The sequence below is a fragment of the Oryctolagus cuniculus genome, chromosome 20 (assembly GCF_051225735.1).
Source record: "Oryctolagus cuniculus isolate XC-2025 breed Fujian yellow rabbit chromosome 20, ASM5122573v1, whole genome shotgun sequence".
Lineage (NCBI taxonomy): Eukaryota > Metazoa > Chordata > Mammalia > Lagomorpha > Leporidae > Oryctolagus > Oryctolagus cuniculus.
Genome location: NC_142886.1, coordinates 42,804,245 through 42,820,470, shown reverse-complemented (window position 1 = coordinate 42,820,470; position 16,226 = coordinate 42,804,245). Strand labels below are relative to the sequence as shown.

Here is a 16,226-nt window from a genome sequence, read left to right as displayed (position 1 = left end):
CCTTTCTGATGTCATACAAAGTATGTAATTATACATTTTGTGGCTCATAATTATAGCTAATACAAATTCATAGTTCAAACTTAAGGATTTGTATTTTCTGGAAAGTTTACTGTAAATTTGGCACTATATCATTTTTTGCAAATTCATGCAGTTGTCAATAGTAGCATACTTCTTTCTTACCTGTGTGATATTAGATATATTTGAAAAACATGACTTAAATTATTTTTGTTTCGTATCAAGAAATGGATGAAAGGAGGCTGCTGGATCCAGGCTTGAAGGCTCATAAAGGCCTCTGGGATTCTGCTCTGAAGAACCAGCAGATGGAATGCCCGATTGACTGAAGAAAATGGGTGCTAATGCATCTAACTGTCCTCATTCGTGTTCCCCAAGGGCAGGGGGAAATTCGCAGGCCCAGCAGACTTTTATAGGTAATTTTCAGTGTTTCTAATTTCATTTTGTTTTATAGCTATAAATGGATTTGTATTTTTAGTGTTTGTGGATGAAGAGAACTGAGCTGTGGAAACCTTGTAGATAATTCTGCAGCATCTAAATCTCCCCACTCCAGCAAATATAAATCTAGATTTGTTTGAGATGTATCCTAAACAAACCTCTCAGGGCCCAACTGGTGTTTTCTTTGGTGTCTTAACCATAATTATCAATATGTTAGGCAAACCAACAATCTAATATCCGTTGGTGTAAAAACAGTAAAATATGTGTTTCTTGGTTCACTTATTTTGCTTGTACAAATGCAGCCTTTGTGTAATTAAAAGGAGAAACATTTTACAATTATACATAAGCAATATTTTTTTAAAAGATTTATTTATTTATTTAAAAGGCAGAGAGAGAGAGAGATCTTCCATCTGCTGGTTCACTCCCCAGATGACTGCCACAGCCAACGTGGGCCAGACTGAAGCCAGGAGCCAGGAGCTTCTTCCAGGTTTCCCACGTGGGTGCAGGGCCCAAGGGCTTGGTTCATCCCTTCCTGCTTTCCCAGGCACATTAGCAGGGAGCTGGATCAGAAGTGGAGCAGCCAGGACTCAAACCAATGCCCATAGGGGGTGCCGATGCCACAAGCGGCAGTTTTACCGCTGCACCACAGCGCTAGCCCCACAAGTAATGTTCTTAGCTTACCAATCTGCCTATTTCTCATTTTCTAAAAATACATAATTAAGATCTATGATACCTGGTCCTTGTTAGCCAGAGAACCAAAAACATTTTTAACAATTCAGACTGATGCGTGGGCATTTGTGCTAGTCATTAAGGTACCTGTGGTCCATATCAGAGTGCCTGGATTCAATACCCAGCTGCTCCTGATGTCAGTCAGCTGTTACTGCAGATCCTGGCAAGGAGCAGTGATACCCAGACAGATGGGCTTCTGCACCCCCGTGAGAGATCCAGGGCGGGATCCTGGCTGCTGCAGGCATCTGGGGAGTGAACCAGCACTACACCCCCATGCCAGAATACTCAAACTATTTGCTGTCTGTCCCTTTTTGTATTTAATATGAAGATGAGTTATTTGAATTTTCATCTCCGTTTATAAAAGCAAAAGCCAGTGTTATTTGAGTGGCTCAGGAATGTCTTTTGCAAAATTCATTGAAAATGAATGTTAAGGAAAAAATAAACAGATTTTCATTTGTTTCATTTTCTTCTTAGGGACATCATCTTATTCCCAGCAAGGCTATGGTTGTGAATCAAAATTGTATAGCCTTGACCACGGCCATGAGAAACCACAAGACAAAAAAAAGAGAACCTCTGGCCTTGCAACCCTCAAAAAGAAGTTTATCAAGCGTCGAAAATCTAATAGGTCTGCGGATCACGCCAAGCAGATGCGAGAGCTCCTCTCTGGGTGGGATGTCAGAGATGTCAATGCGCTGGTGGAGGAGTACGAGGGCACCTCAGCCTTGAAGGAGCTTTCTCTCCAAGCCAGTTTGGCTCGGCCAGAAGCCCGGACATTGCAGAGAGACATGGCTGAGCTTTATGAGTACAAGTATTGTACTGATGTAGACTTAATATTTCAAGAAACTTGCTTTCCTGTTCATCGTGCCATTTTGGCAGCAAGGTGTCCATTTTTTAAAACACTGCTTTCCTCCTCACCAGAGTACGGGGCGGAGATAATAATGGACATCACGACAGCTGGAATCGACATGCCCATGTTTTCTGCGTTGTTGCACTACCTGTATACAGGAGAGTTTGGAATGGAGGACTCGAGGTTTGAAAACGTCGATATCCTCGTTCAGCTCAGTGAAGAGTTCGGCACACCAAATTCCCTTGATGTCGATATGCGAGGGCTCTTTGATTACATGTGCTACTATGATGTTGTCCTGAGTTTTTCTTCAGACTCTGAACTGGTTGAAGCTTTTGGTGGAAATCAGAACTGTTTAGACGAAGAGCTCAAAGCCCACAAGGCTATTATTTCTGCAAGATCCCCATTTTTTCGGAATTTATTACAAAGGAGGATACGGACTGGTGAAGAAATCACAGACCGAACTTTGAGGACGCCCACGAGAATTATATTAGACGAGTCTATTATACCAAAAAAATATGCAAAAGTGATACTGCACTGCATGTACACTGACGTGGTGGACCTCTCTGTGCTACACTGCAGCCCCTCCGTGGGGAGTCTCAGTGAAGTGCAGGCTCTCGTCGCAGGGAAGCCGAACATGACCAGGGCAGAGGAAGCCATGGAGCTTTACCACATAGCACTGTTCCTGGAATTTAACATGCTCGCACAAGGTAGGGATTCTAGTTGTTCATGGTGATGTCTAAAGGTACGTATTTGTCTTCCAAGTTGAAAACACAACCAGGGTGTTCTGCGATTTCAGGGTTTGAGATGTGACAGATCTGTTTTTTTGAACCTGGAGCTATAACATGAGACAGATTAAGGATCAGTGTTAACGTGACTCTTTTAGTATAAAAATCAAGCATTCGGTACTCGTGTGCTGCTGTGGATTTGTTTCTGAGAGGAGCGTGGTGGGGGCAAGAGGCGGGGTCTGTGTGGTGACTCTGCGCCTCTTGCCCCCACCACGCTCCTCCTCCCAAAACAAATCCTTCACAATACTCGTGACTAAGAGCATTCGGGGAGACTTGAGGCTCTTTCTGCCCTGACAGAAGATGACAGGTGTGGGAACACATGATCGCTCGTCCACTGCAGACTCGTGCTGCGGGGTCTGCACTGTCAGGATGGTGGGGCGACGGCGTTCTACAAGAAGCACCGAGACGAGTTTCAGTAAACACATCCGTTTATTAACAGTCAGGCATAAACATTTTAAGGGCAGGCAGAGGGGGCGTAGCTAGTTCAGGGCAACACTAATTCTGTAGGATAGTCGATATTGACGCCGTTATGCTTCTCCAGTGAGCTTGAAGGTGCTAGATTTTTTTGTGCCTTTTTCAATTAACTTAAACTAAAAATTTTTAAATTAGGACCATACATTTGTTGTCTTACAGGAAAATGACTAAGTGAAAGTTATATTAAAAGAAGCATGTGTCTGCTGGTAAATGTTAGACTTTTAACCTTTCAGAGCTGGAAAGAGCCCTTCCTGGGGAGAACAGAGGGAGTTTGCGGCCCTGTGAAAGGGGGAGCAAGCTGTATGACACCAGATTACCTGAGAAATTTAATTCGGCTGATGCATGTTAGCTGAAAGAACATTAGAAGCTGCCACTGGGGGCAGGTATTAAACAGCCATGTTGGAGTGCCTGTCTGCACTGCCACTTCTGATCCAGCTTCCTGCTCATGCACACCCTGGGAGGCAGCAGGTGATGGCTCAGGAACCAAGTCCCTGCCATCCACTGGGATAACCAGATGGAGTTTCTGACTCCTGGCTTTGGCAGAGTCCAACCCTTGCTGTTACAGGTAGTTGGGGAGTGAACCAGTGGTTGGAAGATAGATCTCTTTGCCTTTCAAAGAAATAAAACTAAATAAAATGTTAACAAGCTGCCATTAGAAGACAGTGTTAATAGTTTGGGTAAAAGATGTGAATTTAAATAAAGCAAAAACATTTTTCTAATTTGAAAATAATATGTATTTTATGGCTAAGCCAACCCATTAATAAGGCTCTGAGAAATTATTAAATAGCCCAGTTAAATAGCAGTGTCAGTAATAAAATAGGAAGGGCATTTATGAATGTTGACATTTCTTTTACATAACGAGTCTTAAAATTTTATTTTACCATTATCTTTTAGGAATAGGCTAGATTTTGTTTTAATAATAAAAATGTTATTAAAATATTGACTTATTTTAAAGTGAGAATCATTAATGTTATAAATAATAGCAGACTACTTGGATAGACTATAGGGAAAATACTCCTACAGAAAAATTTAAATTACAACATTAACAAAAACATGATAGTCTCTGTTTTCCTCAAATTGTTTTTATTTGATGTGTTTCAATAATCCAAATCTATTAATATGTACTGTTTTTAAATATCAGAAAGCATTTCTTGATGTATTTTTTTTAAATTTTGAATGAAAAAAGTAAAATTGTCAGCAAGTTCTTGGGTCTATGATATACTTGATTCTCTAGAGTTCTTTTTTCTTCTTACATGAGTTACTTTTCTTTTTCTGTAATTTGGCTAGAAATTGAATTTTATTAAGTGCATTTAAAGATACAAACCAACACTCCTTGCATCTCCTTCACCTGGTTACTTAAGAAATGGTGTACAGCTGTTTCTCAAATTTGGGTATGCATGGTCTTACCATCTTTCGTGATTTCAACATGGTTTATTCTGCTTACTACATATGAAGCATGTTTCTCTCTTATCCCAAAAGTGTTACTGTTGGGGTTTATAGTACATAGCTTCACCAATCTTTGCCTCATTTCCATGGAGGGAGAATATTCGGTCACTTGGAAATGTTTTTATAACACTTAAGAGCTCAGTTTCTAGAACCAGATAAACTGGGTTTGAATCCTCTACCTCGTAACTTGTTTGACCCTAAGCAAGTCATGTAATTTCTGTAAGTCCCTGTTTTCTCATTGATAAACTAAGAATGGTAACCCTGTAAGGTAAGATTATGAGGATTAAAGAAAATAATATATATTAAATGATCTGAGTAGTGCCTGGCATATACTAAGCATTCAGGAAATGTTAGCTGCCAAATGATAATCACAGTGTGTATCTTTACTACCACATAGTCTTGTCTAAAAATCACTATTTAAATTTAAACAATTTTATTGTATTTGTATTCTAAAGACTTGACAGAAATTAATGATTTTAAAATGTCCTTGGGGCTGGCACTGTGACGTAGTGGGCTTAGCCTCAGCCTGTGGTGCCAGCATCCCATAAGGGTGTCAGTTTGTGTCCTGGCTACTCCTCTTCTCATCCAGCTCTCTGCTGTGGCCTGGGAAAGCACTGGAAGATGGCCCAAGTGCTTGGGCCCCTGCACCCATAGGGAGTCCTGGAAGAAGCTCCTGGCTCCTAGCTTAGGATTGGCCCAGCTCCAACCGTTGTAGCCATCTGGGGAGTGAACCAGTGATTAGAAGACCTTGTTCTCTGTCTTTCTGTCTCACTTTCTATAATTCTACCGCCAATTAAATAAATAAAAATCTTTTTTAAAAAGGCCTTATAATTTTATCATTATAAAGCTGATCTATTATCATTGTACTTACCAAATTATTATTAAGTATCACTCCATTTGTCACTAGACTGCAGTCAGATCTTCTCAGCAGTTCTGTGAGTTGATTAAGCCCACTGCGTTGCTGAGGCATTTATTATGTTTAAAGAGTTAGTGTCTCTCCCATGCCTCCAGCATGGACTAATTATGGATCTTTTTTTCTTTTGAATGTGTGCTCATTATAGCTGAAAGGCACAGAGATAGATATATATATATAGAGAGAGAGAGAGAAAGAAAGAAATCAATCTCCCACCACTGATTCATTCCCCATATGCCCAAAACAGCTAGCCCCGGGCCAGGCAAAAGCCAGGAACCCAGCTCTCAATCTCAGTCTCCCATGTGAATAGCAGGGACCCAAGGACTCGAGCCATCACTTGCTGTGTCCCAGAGTGCATTCATAGGAAGCTGGGTCAGAAGTGGAGGCAGGACTTAACCAAACCCAGGCACTCCAGTATGAGATGCAGGCATCCCCAGTGGTGTCTTAACTGCTATGCCAAATGCCTGCCTCAGTTTTACACCATTTTGAAGAGAATTGGGTGAAAATCATGTTTTGTGTTCCATGATTTAGATGGAGAGTCCCAGGCTTTTGAGACAGGACTTTGGGCAACTTGAGAGTAAGATTGTGTTCTCCGTATTTTTGTGTCCCCAGTGTCCAGGACAGAATAGGCATACAGTGAATGTTTTAAGTCAATAACTGTAAGTTAAAGCCCAATATTGTAAACAAATAGTAATCAGAACTGACTGGCTCTTTCAATATCCGATGAAATTTTAAAAGGTGACAAGAGACAATTAAAAGTTCAGGAAGAAAATACTACAGTTAGAAGCACTTATATACCACAAGACAGATCATCAAATATACAAAGCAAAAACTGACAGAACTGAAAGGTTAAATAGACAGTTCCGGAATAATAGTTGGAGATTTCAGGATCCTGCTGTCAGTAATGATTGGAAAAGCCAGACAGAAGGTATGTAAAGAGAACGTTAAATCTAATGGACTAGCACAGGACATCTTCTAGGACCTCATGTTGGCACACAGGTGAAGTCTCCGATTTTTAAAAATAGCTGTTACAAAACCGTTTCTCCAACCACAGGATGGAGTTAGAAATTATAACAGGTGAAACTAGTAAGTCCACGTATTTATGGAAATTAAACAACCCAGTCTTAGCCAGTGACTCAAAGACCCTGAAGGCATTATTCAAAATGGAAGAAGCCAGTCACATAAAGACAAATACTGTGTGATCCTACTTACAGGAGGTGAATAGTCAAAACCTTAGAGCCAGCGTTAGAACGGTAGTTGCCAAAAATGCTGGAAGAGGGGGAGATAGGGAACATGTGGAATGGGCGTCGCAGAGCAAGAGTTAGGTGAACAGTGCTGATTGCTGCACAGCAGCATGAATGCATTTGGTTCATTGAACTGTGTACTTCAAAGTGGCTAATTAAGTTATGTGCATTTCACCACAGTTTTTTAAATGGAAAAAAAAATTGAAGCCAGTTTGAAAAGTAGACAGATTTTACCAGTAAAGGCTGAAACCCAGACTAGATATACTCTCCATGGTAGGAAAGGTGACCTGGTAGCTTCAAGAGCATCGCAGGGAGTCAGTATAGGCAGCCAGCCAGGTGGTTTGGTAATTTTCAAAAGAGAGGAGAGGGTTCCTGGCTTACACAGAGAACATGTTTGATTTAGTTCTGGAATAAGCAGAAGGCCTCAGCTATAGGCCTGGCATTTTAGGACCACATTTGACTTCACTTGATTTCCATAATAACAGCATAAAACAAGTAGAAACTCTCAAGGACAAAGGAAGAAGACAGCAGGGAGTGGAAGAAAGGATAGTGGAAATTTTGGGAGGATGGGAAACAGATTGAGAATGGCTACTGCAGTGTGTACCTGCAGAGCAGGTGGGGCTCCCGAGAAGGCTGGCAGCCCTGCCTGCCCCTGTGTGGAGTGTCTGCCCCTGTGTGGAGTGGTTCACCCAGGTGGCACCAAGTACTCTGCAAGAGAGGGAGATGCCTGGTGTAGAACTAGAGATGGGTTCTCTTGTAAGTCTCAATACTGAGGGGCCGGCGCCATGGCGCAGCAGGTTAACACCCTGGCCTGCAGCACCGGCATCCCATGTGGGCACTGGTTCGAGTCCCGGCTGATCCACTTATGATCCAGCTCTCTGCTATGACCTGGGAAAGCAGTAGAAGATGGCCCAAGTCCTTGGGCCCCTGCACCCATGTGGGAGACACGGAAGAGGCTCCTGGCTCCTGGCTTCGGATCGGCGCAGCTCCAGCCATTGCAGCCAATCGGGGAGTGAACCAGTGGATGGAAGACCGCTCTCTCTCTCTCTGCCTCTCCTTCTCTCTTTGTAACTCTGACTTTCAAGTAATAAATAAAATCTTTAATTAAAAAAGAAAGTCTCAATACTGAGTGGACTCTTCTCTGCAAGCTAGTATTCACTTTATATATGGTGCTGGAAAGAGTGTGGGTTTGTTTCCCTCCATAAGCAAGCTGAGTACTCTGTATTAAATGATCTCTTCCCAACCCTCCATGCTTTATTTCTGTTCCCATGAATTTCATACATGTGCTGGTACTCATTCTCCGCATTTGGTCCAAGTAGCCCACCTGTCTGCTCTGCTGTTGATCGCTCCTGCAGCCAGGTGGCAAACCCTGTCCAGCCCCTCAGTTATCCTCTGCACTGCCTTCCCCCAACCAAACATAAGAGACTTGAGATTTTCTAAGATTTTCTGAAATTTTTAAAGCAGTTGAACTAGAAAAAGCCCAAATTTGGAGACCATTACAGATCAGGGTGGGGATAAAGTTCAAATCTGGAATTATGTGGAAGCCCACAAACCGGGTGGAGAAATCACCAACTCTTCTTCCAGCTGAGTACCAGGCAGGCAGGTGCAAGAGGAAACTGGAACTCCAGAAACGGTGAGCATCCCGGAATTCCAGGCACCTGTAGGATATGCTGCTTGGGCTCCACACTGAAGCTATGCAGGGAGTTACGCAGTGGAAAAGCCAAGTTGCCTTCCAGTTGTTCTGCAAGAGAAGTTGACAGCAAGGCTGCTCCTACAGCAGAGCTTCCAAACAGCTGTTCATTGCCTCACTCTCACAGATGAAAACCCACCCAGGATTGCTGGACGTTTGAGGAAAGTTTTCAAATTGAAACAGAGATCAGAACACAAACAGCACAGTACTGGAGGATGTACAGTGGAATAGAAGAAAATGTCGATAGATTCAAAATAACCTTGTATCAAATAATATTTTATAGACTTGGTGGATCATAAGTAGGATGCCATAAAGGCATAAACAAGTTCTGGGACTGTCGTTTTGCAGTGGATTAAGCTGTTGCCTGTGACACGGCATCCCACATGAGTGCCAGTTCAAGTCTTGGCTGCTCCAGTTTGATCCAGTTCCCTGCTAATGCACCTGAGAAAACAGTGGAAGATGGGCCCCTGGCATCTACTTGGAACACACAGATGGAATTCCAGGTTCCTGGCTTTGGCTGGCCTGTCTCCAGCCATCTGGGGAGTAAACCAGTGGATGGAGTATTTTACTCTCTGTCTCTTCCTCTGTCACTCTCTCACTCTCTAACTCTGCCTTTCAAATAAATAAATTTTAAAAAATCTTTTTAAACTCCTTTAAAAATAATTCTTTGAAATAAGGTATGGAAATGAAAAATGTAATAGAATGATTGAAAGGTAAAGAAATCTGAAAAGTAAGCAAATGCACAGGCAAGAGAGGACGTGGAAATGTGCATGAGAGAAAGGCAAAGAGAAGGCAGTCCCCAAGGACTATTACAAGAAATATGGCCAAAACCAAAGGAATTTCCACACCAAAGAGTCCCTTCCTTTTCAGAATACTAGAGGAAAAGAGACTATTCTAAAATGTTGCAAAGAGGAAGAACTTAGGTTCTATGTAAATGAATAGGTATATTTATATTTACCTATATATAGGTATATTTTATATTTCTATATAAAGAAATAGGTATCCAATGGTGGAAGGTGTCTGGGAAGAAATCTGTTAACTTGAATGTTTGAACATTAAGTAGCAAATGACACTGAAAGAAAATAATGGATCTTTTAGTGCATTTATGAAGAATTTGCAATAAGTTCATAGAAAATGAAACAGAAAGGGGGTAGCGTTATGGTGTGGAAGTTAAGGTGCCACCTGTGGTGCTGCCTTCCCAAATGAGCACAGGTTTGAATCCTTGCTGCTCTACTTCCAATCCAACAACTGTGAAAATGCTGCTGGGAGGCAGCAGAAGATAGCCCAAAAACTTGGACCCCTGCCACCTATGTGAAAGACCCAAATGGAGTTCCAGGCACCTGGGTTCTGGCCTCACCCAGTCCAGCCATTATGGCCATTTAAGAAGTGAACCAACCAGTGGAAGATCTCATCTCCTTCTCCCTCTCTTCTCTCTCTGTAACTCTGCCTTTCAAAAAATAAATTAAATGAAACAGATAGGGAAAGAAGAAATTAATGTCTTCAAAATTTAAAGTTACATGTAAAAGAAAATCTAATTCTAGTACACAGTTTGACTCAGCAGTAAGCACTATTTAAATAATCATTGTAGTATGAACACCAAATATTGATTTAATGACACTAATTTAGAGAGGTGAATTCAAGAAGGAAAACTAAAGAATTGAGAGTAGTTTACCTCTGGGTAATAGGATTGAGAGTGAATGGGATTTATGGTAAGCATTGGTTACTACCGGACTTTCAAAATTATGAGCCTGTGCTACTATGATTATGCAGGATTGTTTTTAATGAAATAAAGATAGAAAGGTAGAGCACTAGCTCCCATTACACTCAGAGAAACGCAGAGACCACCACAGTCGTAAGCACTGAGGAATTTTCCCCTGTCTGAGGACTGTTAACTGAAATCGTGGTTGTTACTGTAGTTCACAGAGGGTCTTGCCTGTGCCTCATTTGGCCATCCTGAGAGCCTAGGAGTGTGGCGGAGCTCAGAGATTAAGAACTCGCCTTCTCCCACGTTTGTGCATGTGGAGGTGTGACTCATACCAGCTCTTCTCACTGAGTGAGATTTGAATGTAGTGGGGAAGAGGAGCAATGTGAGAACCAGTCTCCAGGGTTGAGAGTGGGAGGCTATGGCCTGGCATAGGAACAAGCAGTAGACTAGTAATGATTGAAGCAGCAACCTAGAGGAATCTCGGCTGAATCACTTGGAATGGGAGTTATGTGGGCCTAGCAAGGAAGTTTAAAAACTGTGGGTACAGGGACCTGGGAAAGCTTCCCTTCAGACTTGGCTTCAGATCCGTTAGCAGAGAACAGAGAGCTGGACATGGTGGCAGCACAGTGTTCCTGTGTGGTCGTTTGGCTTTTTTGGCTACTCAGCACCTAGTTTTGGAGAATTCCTCACTGTGCAGGTTGATAGAGGGCAGAGCCCCCCTCCCAGTAGAAAAGCCTGAAGATCAGATCCTTGCTTCCTCAGCCTTCTCTGTGGACAGAGAGCTTCAGCACATGACTGGGCGTTTGAAGTGAAAGTTACAGCACAGAAAAGTGGCGACTGGAGAGAGTTCTTTCTGGAAGCATGGAGCGGGCAGCAGCATCCACTGGGACAGGAGACAGGACCATAGCAGTGGTGCCAGTGACGCCGTTCTTGTCCAGGGACAGAGTGGGGCTGCAGTGGCCAGGTGCCAGCCCTCCGGCTGCAGCCTGCCTTTGTCCTGGTTGGTTTGCTCAGCCCAGTGTCCAGCTTTCCCAGCAATGCTATGGACTAACAATGTCCTTTCAGGTCAGTTCCTTCTCTTGAAACAAGTGGCGTTGTTTTCTGAGGTTGCAGCCTAAGAAGCTTGTTGATAATGTATAAAATTCCAAAAAGTAGATGGCTAGGCGTTTGATCACTGACTTTTCACAATGACCCTAGCATACACTGGGTAAGCACCTTTGAAAATGTGAGAGCAGTAGTGCAAGTACACTATTGATTTATAATATTTTGAGGAAAACTTTACTTCTCAGGGAAAACTTTTTTTCCATGAACTTTAACAACCCATGAGTAAATACTGTTGGCATCAAAACAAAATGACCCAGAATTGGCACCAGTATCTACAAGCATGTTTTAGTGCTGGGCATTTTACTGTAGACTTTAAACTGTAGTCTGTTTTTCCGCTTCATCAAAAACATATTTTTCAATCTTTGGAGTATGATACTTATTTATAACTTTATTCCCAAATAGATCTTCTATTTACTCATGTTTTTAGTCATAATGGATGTGATTATATTGAATTAAAAATTGAATAGAGAAGCAACTGAAGGCAATGACCTAATTTTTCCCTTGACAACTTGGTCAGGTTCCAAGAGTGTGGCTTGAAACAAATGCAGACTAGCAGAGACTCACTGTCCCTGCCCAGGCATCCCTCCTCCAGCTGCCCACCCTCTCCATTGTCCTGCCGTGGACGCTGCCTCTGTCTCGGTTCAGTAGAGCTGGCAGTTCATTTTGCTTCTATTGTCATTGTTTCCTTTTCAGTAAATTATTCTGCAAATACGTCCTAGTGCATAATAGAGCTGAACTGAAGACCATTGTCAACAGATCAGTTAAACGTGCAACACAGACGAAGAATTAGTCTGGTTCATGAATGGCAGATCAAGTGACTCTGAAGTTATACATCTCCAAACATAATGAAATGTAGCATTTAAAAAGCATTTTTTACCTAACATTATGACTAAATGTTTAAAATATATATCATTTTCCATTTTATTTTAAAACATGGCCATTTTTCATATAGACCACAAACTCAGCCTCTAGCCTTTAGTCTGTTGTCACGCTTCTTTGCTTCTTTGCGTTTGATCACTGAGTGTCCAGGTGCTACCCTAACCTTTAAGACCAGCCTCACGTACTACTTTTCTTTTTTTGTCTTAGCCATTCCAAGTTAAAAGTATATTCTACTTCCTGAGAGCTTGTAAAACACTTCTTTTATGTTTGAGATTGTATCTCTTCTGACTTGTTTTACGATGACCCGAGTACCTGTTTCATTTCCTGTTACCTCATGTATTATGTACCCCCCTAAAGACAGGATCTTGATCACTTGAGGTCACCCAAAGAACGTAGTACAGTGCTCAGCACATGCAGATTAAAGTTTTTTGTGGTTCCCGGGGTCTCGGGAAAAACAGATACTCGGATGCTGCTTCTTGGCCTTCAGTAGGCTTTATTTAAACAGGATAGAAAGAGAAACCCTTGAGCAAGGGGAGCTCCGAAAGAAAGGGGAAGCTCCCGTTACTATTTCACAAACAGCTTATACAGTTTATCATTGCAGAAGCATGTAATGCAAGCTTAGTCCATGCTGCAGTCCATGCGGCGGCGATCCAATCGGGTGCCTGATCACGCACAGTCCATGCGCTCCTTGTCCAACCATAAAGGTGATCACGCGCCTTCATCCAATCAAGCTCCTGGTCACGTAGCAGGCGACTTGGGTGCTAACAACAAGCTTCCACCTGGTGTTTTCTCAGACTTGGTCAGTGGGAAAAGAAGTATGGGAAGCCCCAAGGCCGTAGTTGTAGACTCAACCCTGGGGTCATGGAAGGGTCCCGATATCGATATCGCAGCTCAACAGAAACCATAAACATCCACAGGGCAGTAACTATTGCAAACGGTCAGCAAGCCAAGCCTTAGCATGGGGGCCCATGGCCGGCTCATGGGTCCCCACAGTTTTTCTTCCTCTCTATTATTTCTAAATTACATGTAATTCATTTACAGTGAAGTCTATTGAATGTCTATTTCTTTTTATTCATAATTATGCAGAGTTTAATTAGAAGCCTTTTATCAACAAGAAACAAAACTTTTTCTTGGTGATAATGAAATTCTAAGGACAGGTGGAGAAAAAAGGTGAAATGGCAGAAGACTTGTAAACTTAGGGTATCACGTTTTGCTTGAATTATTAAGATGCCTGTTCTTCACTACACCTTGCATGTAGTACCATTTAGATGATTTTCAATGTGAAATGAAATAGTTTAAATGAGACAGTTTTTTAACAGACTTCAGGTTAGTTTTTATTGCTATGCAAGATGCCATACCATACCAGGGAAAAGAAAATTAAGACAAATGGCCTGTGAATGAGACCCATCTAGTTGCATGGTAGGCACTTCATAGTTGTTTGATCTTGTCCTTACAGTCCTCTAAAAACTGGAGACTGGGTTTCCCATTTGTGCAGAAAGGCTCAAAGATAAATAACAGTGCCTCCGAAAAATGACATTTTGTAAAGATGAATTTTGAGTTCAGATCTGTGTTCCATCCTGGTTCTTCCCCATACTAACCATATACGTTCTGTCTGGGCGGGGTGGACATTGTGGTGCCACAGGTTAAGCCACCGCTTGGGACACCTATGTCCCATGTTAGAGTGCTACTCCACTTCCATAGCCTCTGGGAGGAGGCAGTTGATGGCCCAAGTATAGAGTCCCTGCTATCTACATGAGAGACCTGGATGGAGTTCCTGGCTCCTGGCTTCAGCCTGGCCCAGCCCAGCAGTTGTGGCCATTCGCGGAGTGAGCCAGTGAATGGAAGATGATTCTCTCTGTGCCTCTCTGCCTTTTAAATAAATAAATCTTAAATGCCGACTGAGATCCTCAGCTTGAACTCATTTCCTCCTCCTCATAGATGAGAGATGCCTGGGTCACATTCACATGGGCCTAAGCAAATTGTGTGTGCTTGTTTCAATTTAGTATTTTATTTTTTGAGATGGTGTATCTTTAATTTAGCTTATAGCCAAAGGCTTAATGGCGCCAGCAAGTAACAAGTTCAACAAATAAAAAGTGGGAGAAACCATAGTCCAGCAGGAAAATACAGAGGCTAGGAGCAATGAGCAGATGAACAGATGTTCATCTTCACTCATGTAATTTTTGGAGTAGTCACAGAGTCATTAAAATTACAGTCTATAATTCCTATCAATTTTAAATAAATGTTTTAAAAGCTGAATTAACTGTTTAGTAGCATTTTTCTAATGGTAAGGATTATTTTCTATATACTTCATTTGACAATTCAGTTCCAAGTTTCCGAAGTCTAAAAAGTTATCAGGTTTGGGCTTTTTTAAACATTTCTGTGTATATTATATTCAGCATCAGCTCTTGTAGGATTACTGTCTTAGGGAGCAAACAGGGTCATTAAAGTTGTCCTTAGAGGCCGGCGCCGCGGCTCAATAAGCTAATCCTCCGCCTTGCGGCGCGGCACACCAGGGTTCTAGTCCCGCTCAGGGCGCCGGATTCTGTCCCGGTTGCTCCTCTTCCAGGCCAGCTCTCTGCTCTGGCCAGGGAGTGCAGTGGAGGATGGCCCAAGTGCTTGGGCCCTGCACCCCATGGGAGACCAGGATAAATACCTGGCATCTGCCATCGGATCAGCACAGTGCGCCGGCCGCGGCGGCCTTTGGAGGGTGAACCAACGGAAAAGGAAGACCTTTCTCTCTGTCTCTCTCACTGTCCACTCTGCCTGTCAAAAAATTTAAAAAAATAAATAAATAAAAATAAAAAGTTGTCCTTAGAGCCTCCCCTTAGTGGTGAGCTATTGGTTGTGAACTTCTTCTCTCACAAACACTAAGAGAAATGGCCCAATTGTCACTTTATCATAGAGCCCCAGCTCATTGTTCTGACTTTGTTATAGTGAAACTTTTTGACTGCTCCCCTTTTCCAAGGAATATAGAAACTGATAGATAGGGGGCTGGTGTTGTGGCATAGTGGTCAAACTGCCACTTGTGTCACATGTGATCACCGGTTCAAGACCTGGCTGTTCCGTTTTTGATCCAGCTCCCTGCTTATGTTCCTGGGATAGCAGTGGAAGATGGCCCAAGTGCTTGGGACCCTGCACCCAAGTGGAAGATCCAGAAGAAGCTTCAGGCTCCTGGCTTCGGCCTGGCCCAGCCCTGGCCATTGCAGCCATCTGGGGAGTGAACCAGCAGATGGAAGATTGGAGGCAAAAAATAGATGTTCTGTCAGTTCAAATAGACCATTGATACAGAATCAACACTATCTCCTGTACTTTATCCGTTTAGTAAACACCTGTGGGTCCTTAGCATATGTCAAGCCTTAAGATTGAAGTAAGTCCAATGATAGGACCAGTAGACACTTACTATGTAGGTACATTAATAAAACAAAGCCCTCTCTCTCTTACTCTGCCTCTCAAGTAAATAAATCTCAAAAAATATGTATGTATATAAATATATATAAAAGGTGGCACTGTAGTATGGTAGGTTAAACCTCCACCTGCAGCACTGGCATCCCATATGGGCACCAATTCGAGTCCCAGCTGGCTGCTGCACTTCCAATCCAGTTCTCTGCTATGGCCAGGAAAAGCAGTACAAGATGACCCAAGTCCTTGGGCCCCTGTACCCGCATGGGAGACATGGAAGAAGCTCCTGGCTCCTGGCTTTGGATCGGCACAGCTCTTTGCAGCCATTTAGGGAGTGGACTAGCTGATGGAAGAGCTCCCTGTCTCTCCTTATCTCTTTAATTCTGCTTTTCAAATAAATAAATAAATCTTTTTTTAAAAAAAAAAAAAACCTAATTCATTAACCCTCTGATGTTATTTTCTTAGGTAAACAGTTTAACGACAACAACTTCATGTGGTTTAATTTAATCATTACAAGGAAGCAGATTTGACAAAACATCTAAGATAAGTACAAGTATACAT

At 42.4% G+C, this 16,226-nt stretch overlaps 1 protein-coding gene across 1 annotated transcript in view; it reads left to right on the top strand.

Moving 5' to 3' along the window:
- Positions 1-16,226, top strand: part of BTBD7 (BTB domain containing 7) — a 90,973-nt gene that overhangs the window by 41,820 nt on the left and 32,927 nt on the right. Inside the window, exons 2-3 of the mRNA XM_051826430.3 lie at positions 241-428; positions 1,654-2,733. Of these exons, the coding sequence (XP_051682390.1) occupies positions 347-428; positions 1,654-2,733 (1,162 nt within the window). The 5' untranslated portion in view covers positions 241-346. The remainder of the gene's footprint in view (positions 1-240; positions 429-1,653; positions 2,734-16,226) is intronic.